Source organism: Phalacrocorax carbo, chromosome 18 (genome assembly GCF_963921805.1).
Source record: "Phalacrocorax carbo chromosome 18, bPhaCar2.1, whole genome shotgun sequence".
NCBI classification, from domain to species: domain Eukaryota; kingdom Metazoa; phylum Chordata; class Aves; order Suliformes; family Phalacrocoracidae; genus Phalacrocorax; species Phalacrocorax carbo.
The window spans coordinates 7,779,292-7,799,724 of record NC_087530.1 but is presented as its reverse complement, the minus strand read 5'-3'; the positions used below and the strand labels follow the sequence as shown (position 1 = coordinate 7,799,724).

Here is a 20,433-nt window from a genome sequence, read left to right as displayed (position 1 = left end):
GAGCGTCATGCAGATAATTTTGTGCCAGGTCTGACGGCTGGGGGAGGACGCACGGATGGGACAGGCTCCCCTGGGAGCTCAGGCAATGCCCTAACCCTGCACTGCTCAGCACAGGAACTCGAGGCCTCATTACAAGGAAACGAAAAAGCAGCATTAAAATATCTGTGATCTGAGACCAACTGCAACGTACAGCTGCGCCTGCGGTGAGTCTCCCCGCGTTGTCCAGCGTGAGCCCTCCTCCACAGAAACATCCCTAAGTTAGTGGGGACGTGACAGACACAAGATGGATGGGAAGACGGAGGACCATAGCCGTAAGGGCTGTTCGGAGGCATGCTGTGCGTGGTTTAATGGTGTAAGAGAAAACCCTCAGCAAGCTCTAATCATTTATTTTCTTCTTTTTTTTTCCCCCCCCTGAGGAGGAGGTAAGGGAGAAATTAATTTTGAATGTTTTCCCAGCTGCCAGAAAAACCTGGATGCCCAGCTGCTATTGCGAGCCCAGGGCCTTCCTGACCAAGTCAGAGCCAGCCAAAACGGTACAGCCCCAAGCTTCTGTGTCTTTAAAATGTACGAGACTGCTAAGGTGCTGGAGCAGAGTCAGAGGACAGAGCCCCCACGGGTCTCAAACCAGGGCACCCCATGCAGATCAGCCACACAAAACCCCCCCACAGCTTTGAAGGGGAGTTTTGCCCAATACATTTACTGCCTTCACCTCGAAGCGCAGAGCGTACATACGCACCCCGCGCGCCCCAGCATCTGCCAGGACCACGTCACTTGCCAGGACCATCCCCAGAAGAGCCAGCGAGGGGCCGCGCTGCCCTGGGAAAGAGGAAAGCGAGGGCTCCTGCCGGCCCTTCCCCGACCTGGCGGCATCTCCAGCTTCACCTGCTGCCCCATCCCCTCCCAGCCGCTGCCTTGTAAACCTCGGGTTACAGATATGCCCGTCACTCATCCCAGCAGGGCCCGGAGGTCTTCCTGTAACATATACAATTAACAGCAATGACGGTGCTCTGTATGAATGAGGAAAAATGGGTTGCTGAACTACGAGCATCTGTAAAACAACCCTCATGAAAAGGCTTTGTCACACTTTGATGGAATAAGACAAAAGGATGCTGCACAAGATTAGGAGGATTCAGAAGAGATGTCACTAAAAATGGTGCGTTTCTCCAGCAAGCCCAGCTCCTTTTGTGCTGATTTTCTGTGATGTCTGACAGCAGCCAGGGGATAAATCTCTCTTACATTTTCTGGGCAACGTAGAAAAGTTAACATTTGAAAGCTAAGCGCTCCAAGACGCTTCCATGGAAAACCAACGCTCTCTACACAAACCGTGAGCAAACCAAGAACCCTCATAACCCACGTCCTGATTTTCCTTGAGGTCAACTAATTTGAACGCCAGCACATGGGGGTGCAGAGAGCAGGAAAAAGCCCCACGTTGGGTTTCACCTCCCCGCTCCCTCGGCTCCAACCAAAGCCACCAGCAGCCCAAACGCTTCGGTGGAAGGGCTAGCGCGACCGCAGCCGAGCCCCGCGCCTGCCGCCCCGCTCAGAGCTGCCTTTGTGGAGGGCAGAAGAAGCGGGGCTTTATTGCGGCGAACATTGGGCCATTGTGCGCCGCATTCCTCGCTTTGTGCCGGGGGACGGCATCTGTTTATATGGCAGCCCTCGACTGAGCAGGGACACTTCACAGCTCTGAAAGACCATTCTGTAAATGTCAAAGGGCCACCTTGTCTGGCCACCGCCGCCTCTGCGGCCTCGTGGCCCCCGCCGAGGATGCCCCACGCTGCTGGGAGAGCCGTGGACCTCCAGCCTGGGGCTGTGCCGTCTCCTCCGGGTGCCCTCCCGGCACCAACCAGCGGGACCCTGGCTGGCTGGGGAGGGAGGAAGCAACGGGAAGAGCATGATGGCCCCAGAGAGCAAGGTTGGATGGGGACCTCTGCAGCTTCACACGAGGAAGAGCAGCAAAAGCTTAACCAACTGCAATATCTCAACCCCAAACAGTGGGTCCCCAGAGCAAGGGGATGGGACAGGCAACCTCCACGCAGAGGAGGACACATCGATGGGGAAGGCGGCGAGATGGGGCTCGTCCCCACTGGGCACACCAGTTTTGCCCAGCGTAGTCCCTCCATCCCCCAGGCCTCTACTGATGCCTCCTCACAGGCAGCAGAACAAGGCCCGGGCAACAAGCACTGCCTGAAATCAGGCTGGGCACCACCTCCCCCGAACCGGAATTCGGTCATAAGAGCTTAAAAAGTTGAGCCAATTTTTTTTTTGAGGGCAGTCAATGTTTACCAGAGCAGCGAGCCTGCAGACCGACCACACGGGAACAGCAAAGCGGCTGGGAAATCGACAAAATAACAGGATTTCCGAGAAGCCATAATTATTGTAGGGGAGATGATAACACTCTACCTTTCCCTGCTGCTGTGTCCAGTCACTCATTTATTTCCCATCCCTGTCTGCAACTGAATAAAAATAGGGGCAGGTACAGTATTTACCTGCTTGTGGGGGAAGAGAGGAGGAGAGCTAATCAGGTGTGAAGGATATAAGAGCCTGTAATAGGAGTGAGATTTAGATAATTAAAGCACGCATAAAAATATGCTCTAACGAGGTATTCTTCTGCTTTTATGATGTCCACATGTAACGATTTCCGCTACAAAAAAAAAAAGAAAAATCTGTTCTCTGCAGTGTGATGCTGACAAGGCATTACTGGGAGATAATGAGCCACCGCTTCTGCTCAGATAATCCATAAAAGGGAGAACAGTCTTTTTAAAACAGGGGAAAAGGGGGTTTTTTTGTTTGTTTTTAAAAAATAAGTCCTTGAGGAGTTGGGTTCCCAAGGTTTCATCTCCGAAGGGGAGCGGTGCCCAGTGTGGTTTACTGGACTGCCAAAATACAGTAGAATGGCAATGAAGTTCCCACGCAAAGAAAAAGACATTTCAGAAGTGTGATGACACTCTAAAGACAGAAAATGAAGATTTTCTCTATGCAAAATAAGAACTCTACTGCCTTCCCCCAAATAACCTCCTGCGGCTGGGATGGGCAGAAGCCCTGGGAACATGAGGTCTCATCTCACATCACTGCCACGAGCACTCTTCCTGCCCAGGCTGGTGAAGCTCCACTAAAACCTTGAATTTCAACAGATCTGCATTTTCTGACTAACAAATTCTGCCTCGTGTAGCTTCATACCACAGGATGCTCAAGGTACATCTAGTCCGTGACCCACCTGGGTGCTTCCCAACGCTATCAGGACCGATGTTCCTTATTGCTTTTCCCTCCACAAGGTCTCCCTGCATCTTTTCACATCCACCATCTCTGGCAAACCCAGCCTGCGGCTCTCCCTGTCCAGCATCCCCAAGCTCCTTCACAAACCCCAGCCCTTATTCAAAGACCTTAACAAAGAACATTGTCCAGTGCTGCTGACCTTACTCTCACCAGCAACACCCTTGCAAATCCATACGAGTGAGGGTCACAAGATCAGCCTCTCCAAAGAGAGGCCCACTACAAAGGAGGCACACAGGATAGAGACTGCCCAGCTAACAGCACTGCTTTCAGCCTCGCAGCATCCCTGCTCCAGGGGACAGCCATGTATTAATGTTGTCAGGGACGTTCAGCCTTATTCTTTTTAATATGAACACAAAGCATGAGATCCCCTTGAGGATCTGAATTAACACTTTGGCATTTATAGGCATGCTTTTTTTTTTTTTTTTTTAGAACAGAAATGAGTGACAGGAGCGCTCTCTAACACGCCTTATGCCGAGCCTGCAGCACAAACCGTGCGTGAACCGGGATCACACGCCGCAAAGCTGTCTCCCCAGCCAGCAGTGAGGAGGCTGCTCAGCTGGCGAAGGAGCAGAGCACCGCACACTTGTGCAGTGTGCTCCAGGGCAGGACATGGACCAGAGCCAGCATCGCCTCCGAGCAGCGCATCGGAGCCTCTGCTTCCCATCGCCCTTCTGCTTGTGGGGAAACTGAGGCACAGGCAGAGGGAGAAACTTAAACTGATTTACAGACCCCAATTTAACATGCTTCTCTTTTCATTAGGGACAACGATAGCATTGTATGTGTGTTTAGTTTACAGATTTTTTTTTTTTTTAAGGGAACTGAAAAAGCCTAACCCAGATTAGATGTTAACCAGGTTTAGCTAAACCCTATGGCAATCCTTAAACACCCGCAGCAGCTGCAGCTCTCCTCTTGTTCGCTAGCACAGGTAATGGTGCAACAGGAGTTGCACCACCTTGTCTGCCCTGGGACCAGAATAAGTCAGTTTAACATGCAGACAACCTCCCCAGGGAATTAGGGAGCTGAGGGCTGAACCCTTCTGCCAGGCAGCAGCATTTCATTGCATCCTCTCTGCTTCACAGCCCTTCTCCTCCGCTCACATCCCAAATCTTGGGGCGCAAGAGCAGCTGCGTGGGGACATTTGCTCATGGGCTAAACACGCTGTCCCTGCAGCTGTGGGGCCACGCTTTGGAGAAAAGCCACAAAGGCTCGCGTGCTGGGCTAGGAAAACCTCGAATGAATGCCTCGCAAGAGGTGAATCAGGGTAACACCACCTCTCGCTGCCTTCACTGGGGTGCAGGAAAGCCCTGCACCAGCACACAGCAGGTGAGCCAGCGGGGCCCGGGACCGCTGGGATGCACTGGGCTACCCTTGGCCGGTTTTACCCAATGTTTGCAGAGCAGTGCAGGGTTGGCCAGTGCTGTTAGCAAGGTAAAAATAAATAAATAAAACAATAAATAAATGCAGAGTCATTCAAAATCTCCTGCTCACCAGGAGGATACCACACACTGCCTCTTTCAGGCTGGGCTCCTCCTGTGTGCAGTCCTGCTCTTTGAAATAAATCAGCCAGAGGACAGGTTTACACAGGAAAATTACTTCCGCCTGCATTTAAGCAGCTGTGCCTGTGCAGCGCCTCACGTCGGTGCATGAAAGGCTCCCCCTGAACCAAACCGCTCTCCTCTTGCCCGGAAAACGGCGACCACGTCGCAGGTCTGCCGCGGGGAGCAGCCGCGGTGCCACGAGTCAGCTGGGGACACGAGCGGCATTGTGGGCAGAGCTGCACCGCAGGACGCGGAGAGCCGGGGTGTGCCGGGCGCCGCAGAAACACTGCGAGGAGCCCCAGTGCTCCCACCGCTGCCCTGGCCGGAGGGGCTGGAGACCACCGCCCCCCCCCGACTGCCTTTGCTGCCCCTGGCTTGGCTCCTTGCCCAGCCGTAGGAGTGGGAGATGAGAGTTCAGGCAGAGGATTCTGCTCACAAAAAGAAAAACAGAAAAAGAAATGCACAGGGGTGCAAGCCTGGGAGATGTGGGCTGGCCAGCCTGGGCGTGGTGACCTTCTCCAGCAGCATCGCCTTCACCTTTGCCTCCTCCACCAGGGAGGATGTTCTTGCTCCCTCAGAGGGCGGAGAAACCGACAGCACACCTTTCAGCTCAAGGTGCCCAAACCATGGCGAGAGATGTAGCTGGTGGGGGGCAGCTCCTGGCTGGGGCCACGTCGCCGGGGTCTGGGGCCACCACCAGGCACCCTCCCCACCCAGGCGCCGTCCCGGGGCTCTGCAGCAGGAGCGCAGCCCTTCCAGCTCAGCCCATGCACCCACATGAGTCACCGTCCCCATTCTCCACTACTCTGTGACCTTGACCATGGCCCTTGAAACTTCAGCTTCTTTCTCCACCCTTCCTCTGTGGACTATGAACACTTCCACAGCTATCTTTAGCAAGCATCTACACAGCATCCAACCCAGCAAACTGTGGTTTTATCTGAGCTTCCTAGGCATTACTGCAACAGGGACAAGACATTCCCCTCTCCGCGATGTGTCAGCCCTCTCCAAACAGCCCAGGATTGCACCCAGCCCCACAGCAACCTGCAGCTTCAACCACACACAGCTTTCCATCTGACAACAACAAAAAAATAATCACCCAAACCAGAGCACAGAAATCCTCTGCCGTCCCAGAGGGGGATCTGTGTGGATCTCCCCAGATAATCAAATTTAAAACACCACCAAAATAGATCTTTGGTTAGCGGCCATGGACTCCATTCATAGCGACAGCATGTCAGGTCAATGTTCACTCCCAAAATCAACTGTCTGCCTCGGGAAAAGGGTTTTTTTTATTATTATTTATTTTCATTTGATGGTCTGCATTTGAGGTCTAGTTAAGAAACAGTGTACTTGGGTGTGCCATCTGGCCGGCCACAGAGCATGCCTAGAAATAATACTAATAAATCATCATATGGTGGTGCTTCAAAAGGCAGTTTTACAAAAGCCTGGGCAAGCTGATTGAAACCTATCAGGCGTGTTTTGTGTGCCCGGAGAGCTCAGCCTTCAGGCAGTCTGTCTCTCAGATCAGCCACTGCCAAAAAGGGTCAGAGTCCAAAACTACGCTGCTGTTTTACTGAGGCTCATCTGAACAGCGGGCACTTTTTTCTTAAGCCAGCACGCCAGAATTACCTTGTGCAAGTTAGAGTTGGGTTGGTCTTTGCTAAACAAATTTAAAACACAGCTTACAGTATTTTTAATGTCAATGAAACAGAAGCTGGTTGCTGGAGTTGGGTAACGCCTGTGTGCCCCGTCCCAAGCGAGGACTGCCGAGAGGGTCACGCACCGCTCATCCAGCGACTCGGCGGCAGGTAGACACCAAGTGCAGAGCTCCTGATCCAATACTTTCAGCACAAGAGCCAAAAATCTCATTTCTGGATTCACACACGCATCTCCTTGCGGTGCAGAAGAGGCTGTTCCATCCGTCGGGATGGGCCCCAACGCAGGGACACACCCCGGGCTCCTGCCCCGCCGGATTTTGGATCCCACTCCTCTTCCCCATACACATCGCTACGCAGGAGCCTGCCCTCTCGCAGCCATACTGATACCCCCAGCCCTACAATACAGACAACTGACCTAATTTTCCTCTTTTTAAACACCCAAAGGACATCTCCATCTGCAGCAAACCCCACTGAGCAAGGAAGAGAAACACGGAGCTCTGCTAACATCAGTCCTCCTCCCCAAGCCTTCTTACAAATTTTGCCTGATGCTGCCTCTTCTAAACGCCTGAGGATCCGCATCTCCCACGTCCCTCAAGGCAGTAAAACGGTGCTGGAGATGAGAAGCTAGGGAGGTCCTCTGCCGTTTCTGGGTCCATACACATTGGGGTTGGGTGCAATGGCTCACTACGTGCATGGACTCCACCTCATTCTCCTTCATGATTCAAAGCATCTCACCTGAAGCTCGCAAGGGTGCTTCTTGGCTCGCTCCACGCAGTGAGATATGGGGAGATGTGACCCACATCCATGCTTTGCCTGCTGCCCGGTGACTCAGAGTCAGGGCAAGAACACTCCTCCCAGTTAACCCATTTGCTCCAGTAGCACATCTCTCTTCTTCCAGCCAAAGATAAGATTTGTCCCATCTGCCTTTCTGTTCAATTTGCCTTTCTAGTAGATCTGACCAAATTCAGGTATTCTAGTCCACGGCAAACGCTGATGCTTTAGGACACATCTTCCCATACCTAAAACAACCACTAAAAAAGCAAGTGAAAAACTCTACGCTTCCCACCCCCAAGAATCACCTTTTTTAGTAAGAAGGTCACTCTAGTCAACTGGAGCATTGCTTTTAAGTTCTGATTTTTCAGAGCTTATGCAAGCAGAAAAACGCAGCATTGAAACAAAAAGGAAGGACATCAACACAGGGTTTGGGCGTTCAGAAAAAAAAAAAAATGTATAAAATAAATAACAAACAGCATGTCCCTGCAGAACATCTCGATTCTGACTCAGCCCCAGCCTTGGCAGGAAAATGCAGGTGTTCAACACACACTGAGCCTGGAACAAACCCCAAAAGACAACAAGGCTGATGGTAGCGCAAGGCAACCAGTGCAGAAGCGCACTGCATCCGCAGCCAGGTATCGCCTCCCTTGCAGGGCCCTGGAGGAGGGTCCGGGGTCTCAGGGAGCGCCTTTGCTGCCAACTTTCTGGTGCCCAGGAAGGCTGGAAGTTGCTGCAGGGTGGTTTGATGGGGGGGGGGGGGGGTCTCCTCCAGGGAGAGACCCTGCGTCTCACTGCCCTGCGAGCACAGGCGGACGACCCAAAGGGTCTGGCTGCTGCTCGGACCATTATTTGCAGGACTAAAGCGAAACCCTCAACTCGGCAACGAATCTGTAATGACTGACAGATCACTGAAGTTGGAGAAAAACAAAAATAATTGCATGCTGGCTTTTAAAAGGCAAAACATGAGGGTGGGCAAGGTGACAGGAAGAGGAACACATTCATTATACGAGAGCTCAAAGCATCAGCTACGGCGGCTTTCTTGACACGGCAGAGGAGAAGAGGTGGCTGGGTTAAACACCAGGCAAGGCAGGAGCCGACACTTCTGTCGGGCTGCTGCTGCGTTCGTGGTGCTCGGCAAGGGCAGCACACAAAGCTTCGCTTGCCTCCGGTGTAACCAATATCCCTTTGGCAAACGAACCTCCCCGAAGCTCCGAAGCTCCCCTCCCGAGCTCAAGCGTGAACACAGTCCTGTCCGACAGGGACTCATGGGATGGACGAAGCATTAGAGGAGAGGTTCTGCTTCCCTACGACTCAGGAATGCAAGTTAAGTCCCTCGTGGGCTGCCAGGGCTTTTGCCACAGCTATGGCTATTTTTATAATCCAGATCTTAAAAGAGAGGAAGAATATGCTTCATGAATTTTTATAAAGCCAGCTTCCTTCCTGCCTGCCTTTCTTTTCCTTTTACTTTTTTTTTTTCAAACAGTAGCACCAGATGACAAGATCCATTCTTGCCCGATCTGCATCCCGAACCCCAGAACGTCGCCAAATCCCAGCGCTGTGCACACAGTTCCCCCGGGAGGCTCAGCAAAACGCTGCCTTACTTACTCATCGCACTGGGCGCTGCTGGAGCCGGCGGGGCTGCAGCCGCAGGGACGGCACCGCTGGCTCCTCTGCTCCAGGTAGAACCCCTCGGCGCAGCTCTCGCACCGCAGCCCCGCGTAGCCTTCGAGGCAGGGGCACTGCCCCGTCGTGCCGTTGCATCCGGCCGCGCTGGCGCTCCCCACGGCGCTGCAGTTGCACGGGTCTCCTGCAAGGGAAAGAGAGGCTGAAACGGGTGTGCTGGGGGCACGGCCCTGAGCAAGAGCCTGAGCGGGGCCAGCGTCACCATCAGCACGGCTGCCCTCCCTCTGCTTACCCCAGGTTGCAAACATCGTTGCCGTAAGGGTGGTATTTGCTTTAAAATGTTGAGATGATAAAAAACATATTGGGAGCACCCTGGGGTTTGAACCCCCATGGTTCATCCTTCAAGTCTGTCAAAAAGAGAGCTAGAAAGCTGTGGGTGTAACTACTTAAATACGCATATATGTAGCTGTGTACGGTGCCTGTATGCACGTATGCATACACACTCGTGGTCATCTGGTTACCTGTCTCCAGGAGCTGCCAAGCGCTAGGTGTTGTAATACTAGGATAAAACCAGCAACGTGTGGCAGAATCACTAATCATAAGATCCTCCATTTCGTGCCACTGGAGCACCCCCCATTTACCAACAGGCCGGCCTTTACAAGACAGGCCACGCACAGCACACCTCCACGGTGAGTTGGCACCAGCATCTCCCACTCCTGGAGAACGGACGCAGGATGCCCCGACAGGGAGCTGAGGAGCTCCAGGCGTCTGGGCCGATGGCAGGGGTCCTGACTGCACCAGCCCGAGCTCCCCTGAAAATCTGTCCTCAGGGGAGCACTGAGCACACGGAAATGGCTTTAAACGCCGGGGCGGCGGAGCTGGGGCCAGACAGAGACCTCCCAGCTACCGCCCCGCACCACCTAAACCACAGCCGGCCACCTTCAGCCCCGTGGCAAGCGGGGACACCTCTGGGGACCCACACACGCGCCTTGGGGACACCCATTTACAGGGATGGTGGAAAGCACGCACCGAGCAGCCGCTTTTTAAAGAGAGGAGCAAATCTTTTGATCAAGTGATGAATTCCCAGCCCGCCTGCACATAATTTCTTGTAATACTTTAAAGCACCAAATGCACCAAAGAGAACAACCTCTCCCCGGCAATTTGTTTCTGCCAAAAGCTTTATCTCCGTTCCTTCATTGCAAAATATTTAGTGTCTTAATAATTTAAAGTCTTTTTCTGCCAAGGGTGAATTGTAAACAAGGATTATTTGCAGAAACCATGCGTAAAGCATCAGGGGCTTTACGCAACCGTTGGTATTTGTTATTCCCTGAGAAAAGCCAGTATTCAGGGCACTTCTCGGAGAGGAGAGGAGGCCAGGTCCCCGTCCCAAGAAAGCTTTACTTAAACAAAACTCAGATGATGCAGAGAAGACCCAACACCAATGCTCAATGTCAGCACTGGTATTTCAGATTATTTAATATTTATATTGCACGCTTGTGCCCCAATCCAATGGGAAGGACCTCAGCAGATTGAACCATGCTTAAAACCCAGTGACTAAATAAAGATTAATTTATGAATATGTAAGTAATCCACTGAAATCAGACCACCCTGAAGACCTCAGAGTGCCTTTGAAAATACGAGCCGTAAGGTCTCCCCATCACAGCAGCACTGTAAAGGCTCCCCAGCGTCCTTGCCCTGGGAGCATGCGCCGGTGGACTGCAGCAGAACTGGAAGGCAGATTATAGACCAGTTTGGCAAACATGTTAAATGAACATAAAAACACAATTACAGGCTGACTTTTCCAGGAACGCTACAAGCCGGGTGGGAGGAAAGGTCCCCCTCTCCCCAGGAAGGGACCGTGCGAAGCCGCAGGACCTCTCCAACCAACAGACAGCCAAGGCTGCGGCACCCTGGTGCTTTTCCTTTTTCTTCCAACGCACAGAAGTATGAGTTATTTAGCTTTAAGACCCCATCACTGCATCCACAGTATCCCCACGAAAGTAATTTTGTACCTACACACCTGTGAAATTGCACCTAAATTTTCTTCAATCTAAAGTAGCAAATAAGACAAACACCTCAAGATCTGCAATTATCCACTTCGGCATCCGCTTCACATAATGCACTAAATTGCCGTCTCAGCTATCCAAGCCAAACCGTATCGATTCGGGCACTTGGGCTGCTACCAGCCAACAGGAGCCACAAAAACTTGTGGAGCAAAAGCACTTTGGAGATTGTCAAACACACATCAGAACAAATTTACCTTTCAAAGCTCATTGCGTGCAGTGCCATTAGACCTGCTAGGCTTGATTAAGAAAAAAAAGCGTTGTACCAGTTCTAGGGGCAGTGTGAGACGCTGAGAGGGCAGGTCCAGCACAGCGGGGATGAGCTGCTCCGTGCAGAGACCCCCCTCGTGCTGCAGGAGCAGCGCAGCCAGAGCCAGCGCCGGCCGCACTCCCAGCCCGTCCCAACGCTACAGCGGCACCAGCCAAGAGCTTAACTTCTTCAGCTGGAGAGCAACGGGCACTGCAAGTCAAATCCCCGTTCAAAATGTTGCTGTTGGTAGGGGAAAAAAAGAAATCTATTCCATGCCAATGTGGGCCACCCATAAGCACTGCCCTGCTGTGCTCCTGCCCTCTCCCTCCAGCAAACCAGCAGCGATGCAGCATCCAGCATCCATCTGCAGCTCGCCAGAGCCCAGAAGGACACACGGGCACAGCCGATACCTGGCCACACTGCTGTAAAAACCAAATGGCCTCATCCACTGTCAGGGCCTGAAAGATCCTTAGCCGAGACAGGGCTGTGCTGTAGCAGCTTTATGGACATGGTTTTGCGGCCATGCTTGCACTAGGGGAAAAAGGAGGGCTGTCCCCAAATATATTGTACTGACCGGAGGGGGGAGAGCCGATTCTGACAGCGTATTTCCTTCCAAGAAAATCAGCCATGGCAAGAAAGTTAAAAACTGAAGTCAGAGAAAAGGGGCTGCATACACTGGCAAGAGCCTCACGTTTCTTCCGCCCTTTATCGAAGGACCTCAGTCACCCATCGGAAGGGCCTGGCCATCGCCAAACCAGGGTGCGACTCACTGGGAACATCACCGCTATTTACGGGAGCCCCCCATACGCTGGGCAGCGGCGGGAGGCGGCGGCAGGATCCGGCCGGGCCCTGCGCCCTTATCTGAGAGATGCAAACACTAACAGCCTTGCTGGAAAAAGCAGCTGACTTTGGGTTGATCTTGGCAATGGCACCAGTTACTAAACCAGGTTTTCCTTCCGATGGTAGGACTGTTTGTGCACTGAGACGCTTTTGGAAAGCTGTCCGCTTTCCAAAAACACACAGAGCAACTTCCCAATGCCTTTTTTCTTTTTCCCTGCAAGTCTTTGCCCATTAAAATCGCACAAAGCCAGGTCAAAACCTGGAGGCAGCTCAGCCTCAGCATCCGCACTCAACGGCAACGCAGATGCCACCAGCACTGCACACGCCAGTTCCCTGGGAGAGTGAGAAATGCTGCAATAATCCAAAATAACACAGGCAAAAAGCAGCTTTTTGCTCACAGGCTGGTGGAGCGGTGGCTCCAGCTGCCTCGGCAGCAACGGGGGAGGCTGGTTCTGCTGCCGGTGGGGGCGCGGAGCTGAGCCCCTCTGCAGCGGGAGCCATCGGGAAGCTGCAAAATCGCCCCTGAGTACATGGGACGGCACCACAGGGCAGATACGGAACACATCTCCCAGAAGGGTCGTTTCCATGCAGGCCCTGCCTCCCCAAAACCTCCCGAGAGATTTCTGGGGAGGGACAGGGGCCCACTTCAGGGAAGCAGCTTCATGTGGGGTCCCCCTCCTCGTTGGACCCAGCGCGGCTCGTGCATCTGCCTGGCTGATGCAACCGAAAAATGCCCTAAAGCCCCTTTGGTTGGGCAGCGGAGGAGAACCAGACAGCAGCATTAAAATCCACTGCCTAGCGCGGTGTCGAGGTTTGACATGATGATGTACCAGACTATGAAAACCCGAGGCAGAATTTAAAAGACGCTTTGTTGTCCGGATGGCAGCCAGGTTCAAGGTGGTGAGAATAGTCTACAGCCAGAAAAGGAAAGCAATAATGAACATCTGCCTTAGACTCTGGGAACCAAAGACGATGAGTTCTACAGAAGATTAGGGAACATTATCCTGGCTCCTGACCAGAGACTGAGTTTTGGAGCCATTGCTGGGTTTTCTCAAGCACATGTTTTGCTTTTGAAGGTAACCTTCAGAAACACCTTACTGAGAGCTTTTGCGAACACAGGGGAACGCACAAGGGTGGGCGAACCCCAGAGCTGCCCCACACCAGGATGCTCAGCCACTGTTGGAGATGATATATTGAGGTTAGGACAGCACCATCAGCAACAGGAGCCAAGGACAAAGACCTCTCGGGGATGGGGCACTGGCCCAAGATCCAGCTCCTGGCTCTCCCCAACTTTTTGTAGTCGCTCACCCTTGCTCTGCCTCAGTTTCCCCACGTGCAGGGTGTCCATCCAGGGCCTCTGAGCCCTGCTCATCTCTGCCCGTTTCCCCATTTCTAAAACATCGAGCTTTCCCTTCCCCACACAGCACCATGCCACAGCTCAAAGCTCTGGGCTAGCAGCGATAAAAACCACCACCTTTGCTCGCAAAGATGTTGACAGGCTTTAATTAATTAACAGCCCAATGACGTTTTGAGATCCCAGAATACAGGCACTATAAAGTGTGTATCGCTGCCACATGTTACTCCTTCAAACAAAAAAGCCCGAAACACCACTCCCTTCATGAGCAGTATTTTAACCTTTACTTTTCATTGCTTAGAGGCAGGTGGAATGAAGGACATTCCCAGCCTGAGCCAGGTCTGCTGTGACACCGTGTCCTTTCATCTCCCATCCCCTCCCAGTACTTAAGTAGGGCTCATTCTGGTGTGAAAATACCTTCCCAAATTGTTTTTTCACATCTTTTCAAACTTGCAGGATTTTAAGTCTTCGCACATATTTTAAGCATGATTCCTTCTCCCATCCAAGCCACTTAATGAATGAATAATTTAAAAACAGGTGAAATATTTACAAATGGTAAAATAAGAAATCACTATGAAAAACATGGAGACGTCTATATGGAACCGTATTTGGGGACGTCCTGAAAGAGTGCAAATCCTGAAGGAAGCCCCTTCTCACTGGGAACCAACATGGAAAATCCAAGATGCACATCTTTTGTTAGACGAGCACACAGCTGAAAGAGCAAGCTGTGAAGTCCCAGGGATGCTATTTATTGTCTTGCTTCAAAAACATCCCCAGGGAGACAGCCATTTTCTATTCTCTGGACCAGGAGATGGGGGAAAATTTTTTTTTTTTTAAGTATATATAACCCGAAGGTACTGTTATGTGTTTGGGTACTAGCGCTGCCCTGGCAGCGCCGGGAGCCAGAGGCGCAGCACCAGGGAGGTGTCTGCAGCGCGGTGCTGCAGGGCTGGCTGCAGCAGGTAGCGGCAGGTATCCCACTGGATTTAAAGTAGCTGTAATGACGCAGCTTGGGGCATCTTCCTCCTGTTTGTTGGTAAAGGCAAAGCCAGGCATCCTCACCTCCTCCCTCCATCGTTCGCACCCTAAGTCCTCCCCAGGCACACGTGGCTCAAGGCGAGCAGCCCACAAGCCCAGGCCGAGGAGGCACTCGCTTCCTGATTACCAGATGCTTGTACTTACGCTGGGTTTACACCGACGTAATCTCGGTTTACACCAGTCTGACCTCCCAAGCATGAAAAGAGCACTGACTCAACATCCCATTCATTTGCACAAGGAGGGTGAAGGTAGTTATTCACTGCACACCACAGCATCCCATCCCTGGAAAGGCTCTGTCTTGGCATTAATTTAGCACTTTTCCCCCTCTCCTCATACTTTATTCCCAAATTCAAGTCCCACCTTCTCTCCCTTTTCCCTCATTTCCCCTTCCCAATCCCTCTCCAGGCACCATTTCTGACAACACAGGAATAAAGGGATCGGGCAGCAGGTTTAAAAATCTATCCAAGGCCATTTCCTTTCCCCTTGTAATTAAATTGTGGAACTCATTGTCAGGGGATGTTCTGGGAGCCAGAAATACCTATGGCTTCAAAGGAGGACTGGATAAGCTCACAAAGGACAGGTCTGCTGGTAGCTGTTAAACACGGGTCTGGAGGAAGCATCCTGATGGGAAAGTCCCTGAAACACTGGCTGCAAAAAGTTGGGATTATGCCCTGTCCTCTTGGCATCTGCTTCTGGCCAGCCTTGGATGGGTGAAGCTTTGGTCTGACCCAGCCTGGCAGTTTTGTTTTTCCCCGTTTCCCCTGCTCAGGGATGGTGCAGCTCCAGTCCTCCCCACAAACACACAAATCCCCCTTAAACAGTTAGACACGGCTATTTCCACTGGGATTTTTTTCTTATTAGAGCCAGAGATGCAGCTGTGCTGCACCGCTGCTCTTTCCCCCTCACCTCTCAACAGGCTATTTCCCTTAACCCCGAGAAGATATTTCATCCTCTCAATACAATCCACCGGTGGATTAAACCTCCCCCAGCAAAGCAGACGAAGGTCAGGATGGTGCCATCCCAGCACGGGATATACAATAACGAGAGCACCTGTGAGCCTCACCACAAGCTGCCGCCTGTTAAAAGAGAAGGTCCTATTTATCCCAGCCCTTGTAAAACAACCTGCTGTGCTGCAGCCCATGCCTTCCGCATCTCCGATGCCACCACCTCAGTGTGGTCAGTTCTTGCCCTGGACCGCCTTTTGCATTCATCTCTGTGTCTCCTCATTTGGGCAGCTGAGTGCTACCAAGCTGATGCCGTGGACACGGGAGATTTATTCCAGGGTAACAATGGCTTCGCCTTCAACCATTGCAGGCAGCGTGCCTTCACCCCACGGCTCGCAGCAGATCTGGGAGGGTACAGGCTGGCTGAGCTCTCCCCAGGGAGCTGAGGATCATCTCATGGGCTAAGAGCTCCTGCAAGAACGGGATTGGAGATGAGCTGATGCTCTGTAACTTCTTAAAGAGAGGTACGCTGCCAAGCGCGAGGCTCCATTCGCATCTAGATGGCACTCAGCACAATATAATACCCAACTCTTGCACTACGGAGGTGCATTAAAGTGCTCAGACCTGTAATTTATTCTCACTTGAGGCTACAATGCAAAGCCAGAGTGGTAGGAAGAGGATCTCTGCCTACCCCTAAAAAACTTTATATACATATAGAAGTGTCTTCTGTTATTCTGCATTCATTTTATTACTGAGTGCATCGGATTCAGGGCACTTACGGACTCCATCAAGCTCAGGGCACTGCAGAGTCAGGCGTGCTGCTGGTGAAGAGAACAGCATCGTTCACATTAATGCAGTTAAGAGCTTTAAACGAGTCACTTCTGTTGTTTCATAAAAGGATTGTATGGGTCAACAAGAGGGGAAAATACCAGGATTTCTCAATGCTTATACATCACTTATAATATCGTTAAAAGATTAAACGTATTTGTTGAGGAAAATTAGATTAAATCTCTCTTATCACTTGGAAAGAAGTACAAAGCCACGGTCCCAACTTTCGGGGTCAAAAGCAGCCACACAAGCACTTCTCATCAGCGTGAAGCAGGCAGGCTTGGGGTTTCAGCCAAACTCCCCACACCATGTCACCCCTCTGCATTGGCTTCGCATTTTCAAAGGGATGCGGCATCGCTCCCCTCTTTGGTTCGCAGCCCTCTTACCCCACCAGCCGTGAGCAAGGCAACCGCTCCTCTCCTTCGGCTAACCACAGCCAGGAAAGGCCACTTTCTCCTGGGATTAGTTACCTTTATTCCTTTCCTGCACCTGCAACCGAACATACAGGCATTTGGTTTCTGAGAAGTTCCTGAAAGCTCCTCCCTGCAATGCAAGCACTCAGCAGTTTTGTTGCTTTCCCTTCCTTTTTGATGCTAAACAAGTTAGCAACTTGTGCAGGCAGCTTTGAACCAGCTCATTCCCCAGTAAACGTGCATCAAAGTCAGACTCACAGGTGTAAAGCTGTCTTGGGAGACTAAAGGATCAAACCCTGCAAACACAGGCAAAAAAAAAAAAAGGAAATACAGATTCTCATTAACTTTATATTCTTCCTGCACTGGGAGATCCCCAGCTTATGGCACCGCCAGGGCTGACAGCAGGGCAAAATACCCGAGGAGCTCCCATCGACGAGGCAAGAAGATGTCAGGAGAAGCAGGAGAGGTCCAGTAGTTTTTAATAACCAGGTTATAATGCAGAAAGCTGTGCAGGAGGGATTACACAGCTGCAGCTGAAGAATTACTCCTATATAACAATAAATTTCCATACACAGACAAAAGCCTGTGGGTCTCTAAGCAAACTGCTAATAAAGAAGGATGTGGCCCTAAAATGTTTATGATACAAGAAGCCACAGTAACTTCAAATAGATCAAATAAATGCTTGGGGATTAAAACCTCAGTTAAAAAAATGGATCCAAGCCTTTTAATTAATTTGAAAATAGTTCTGTTAGCGTTTTACTTTAGTTGGTTAGATTTTCCCACTAATATTTCCACAAACGTCTGCAACATATAAATATTCTGTGTTTCTGTTTGAAAATCTCTGTATTTTTTACCACCCAGCGCGTGACACAGCCAGCCCAGCTCGGGGTTTAGAGATAAACAGGATGAAACATAACTTTGGCAAATACCTCCACAACAGCACACAGCAACCCTGGCACCTCATACCCTCCTTACAGACGTACTCTCTGCAGCACCTCTCAAGAAGTTCAATCGTTTTGTCAGCAAAATGCTTTCGTTCAAAGATCAAGACACCTCACGCAGGACGGGGCTGGGAATTTATTAGCAGACTTCAATTTTATTATCTATCCACCATGCCCTAGCAGCGGAAGGGATTAAAAGAAGCTGCATGAATAATATGAACTATAATCATCTGTTGAAGTCTCCGTGTGCTCGGATCCCTGCAAAAAGTAATTAAAATCACAAACTTTTCTCTGTGCTTTGGGGAATTGCAGCTAATGAACGAACACGTTAATTTATACAGGAGCTTTAAAGGCGCTACAAAGAAAAACCCTGAATCATCCTTTCAACTGTTTGTATGTGGGCTATAAAGTTGTGTTGCATGAAAAACCAGCAAGAAAATGGGTTAGGAGATGAGTTGGAGGATGAGCTTGGATGAACCCCCCTTGTATCGCTTCCCAACCCTCCCCAGCGAGGCTCCCAGCTCGCAGCCAGGGCTGGCACTTGCCTGGGCAAGGGACAGGGTCTGGGTTTAGCTCAAGCTGGCTCCTCCAGTCCAGCTCCAGGCCCTGCACTGGCTTGCATGGACGTGAAAACCCAAGTTACTTTGCCTTCACTGCTGCTGCTTTCCAATTTAAAAAACACAACTGCAGTGCAGACATCCCCCAGGACGGACCCTGCAGGGCAGGATTTAGGTGCGTTAATAGGATACTATGGGGAAGCTCTACCCTTGCCCCTCAGGAGGTGTTTATTCAGCGGTCCAGGAAGCCACGGGTCTCCAGGCATCTCCCAGGCCACAAAACCAACCCATCTGGAGACGACAGCAATGATGGCACGAAGGAGCAGGCTCTTCTCCGGAACCTCTATCAGCCCAGTAAGCGCCAACCCCTCAGACCCGTGCAGCGACCAGCTCTCCTTCAGAGGGTTTGTTCCCACTTGTACAGCCAAGAGAAACGGGGGAGCCAGGCCCTCCTGGTCACTGACGCTGCTCTGCAGGGCAGCCCAGGGATAAATCACTCTGTCGAGGAAAAATCCCTTGCTCCTTAATTTTTGGCCCAGCCATGGCTAGAGCAAAAGAAGTGGGAAAGCCCCTGCGTGTGTTTGCATCTCAAGCAAGAGCAGCAATGTATGAGCTGAGAGACTAGCATGACATTAGATCTTTAAACAGAAGGCTAATAAGGCCCTTTTAAGCCTATAACTTTCCATATTAAAAAAATTAATCTCTCTTCTTTCCTGCAACACTGGTATAAATCAGTTAAAGCCCCACATATCTATCTCATGCCGAGATAAAACGGGCAGGTGACGCCAGCCCAGGCTCAGAGCCATGCAGAAGGAGGTTTGCCTCGGTCCCAGGGACGCACCCGATTCCTTCCTCAGTTTTCAAAAGCCAGACATTTTTAGACGCGTCTCTGCGGTGCATGTCCAAACCTTTCAAGAGCTGCCTCCATACAGCCCGAGATGTGCTGATGTGCCATGACGTCCCGGGGGGAAACGCTGCATCCCCATAAATTAAGCAAAGAAAAGGATTTGTGCATCCTTCTCGCTCAGCAACAAGCTGCAGGCTCCTCTGGGTGACATCTCATCGAGGGCACTGCAAAGCTTTTGTTTAAATAACAGTCAGGTTCACTGCTCAAACTCATTGCAGCAGAGATAAGCAAAACTTTCTGTTCCTGACGCACTTGACAGCGTCCTCTCGCCCTGCTGCGGTCGGAGGCACCGCCTGTCAAACAGCCGCAGATCTTCCTTGGCAGCAGCCGCCTGGCCGAGAGCAGATGCTCCAGCAGGACAGCCCTGCCTGCGCGGCCACCCTCCTCCTCCTCAGATAAGCTGTCGCAGGTGTCTCTTGGAGCAATTCACACCCCACGGCACCAGCACTCCCTCTGACACCTTTTGGAGGCTCCCAAGGTCAGGCAGCAGTAACAGCCAGGTGTGGCGTTTAAGACCCCTCCTCTGTCCGCTTTCTCAGGGATTAGTTGACCCAGCCCAGGGGTGCTGGTTGGGGACCCGCAAGAATGAGCTCACACACCACTAAAAAGGGATAACAACAACAAGGTGCTACATTAGGGCAACTGGGTGGTTCCTCCAGCATTGCAACTGGTGCTGCTGGAAGGCAAGTGGTGTGGGATAAAGCAGGCGAACAAGGCAAAGCTAACTGGAAAGAAACATAAAAGCAAAGAGCAGGATATAAAATGCAAAGCAAAAGCCAGCGGGCTGGCAGGAGGGGGGAAAGGGAAACCAGTTCTGCAACACCCATCTTCCACCAGTACAAAGACAACTCTGAATGAAACCATCTGACCACTGCCCGGACAAATAAACCCGAAAGCTCAGCTCAGCGTTTGGCACGCCACATTAGCCCTCGTGCCCAGCTGAAACAGCACAAACCGTTTGAGGCTGCCGAAAGCCCCGTGACATTGTCAGGTCTGTACGGGAGAGCTTTGTCCTCGAGCCACCTTCTTCTGGTGTTAATTTGTTGTGACCGATTCAGACACTGTTGGTGCTGGTATGAACCGGTGCAAAACACTCAGGTGTCCTCAGCCGAGGCTCCCAAGGGCTCCACCTTATTAAACACATTTTAAGGTCCCATCCATCAGCTGCTCACCCAGGATGGTGGGTGCAGCCACCAGCCTCATCCCACAGCACCTAACGGGTCTTCTGCCAAGCAGCAAGGACCTCCAGCAGAGGATGGAGAACAGGCAGTGGTAACTTCTCAAGCCACTACAGCTGGCCTTGCTCTGGATGACTCCTGTAGAGCAGAGGACTTTCCTGCTGCCAAGAGCCATCAGTGAAGGTAAACCTTTAGGCAGGTTCACACAGGACCCAGAATACATGAGTTTTGACCATCTGAGCAGCAATCTAGAA

At 51.5% G+C, this 20,433-nt stretch overlaps 1 protein-coding gene across 2 annotated transcripts in view; it reads right to left on the bottom strand.

Annotated features, from left to right (window-relative positions):
- Nucleotides 1–20,433, bottom strand: part of MEGF9 (multiple EGF like domains 9) — a 55,474-nt gene that overhangs the window by 18,106 nt on the left and 16,935 nt on the right. For both annotated transcript variants that reach the window (XM_064468816.1, XM_064468817.1), the window contains exon 2: nucleotides 8,849–9,050. In XM_064468816.1, the coding sequence (XP_064324886.1) occupies nucleotides 8,849–9,050 (202 nt within the window). The remainder of the gene's footprint in view (nucleotides 1–8,848; nucleotides 9,051–20,433) is intronic.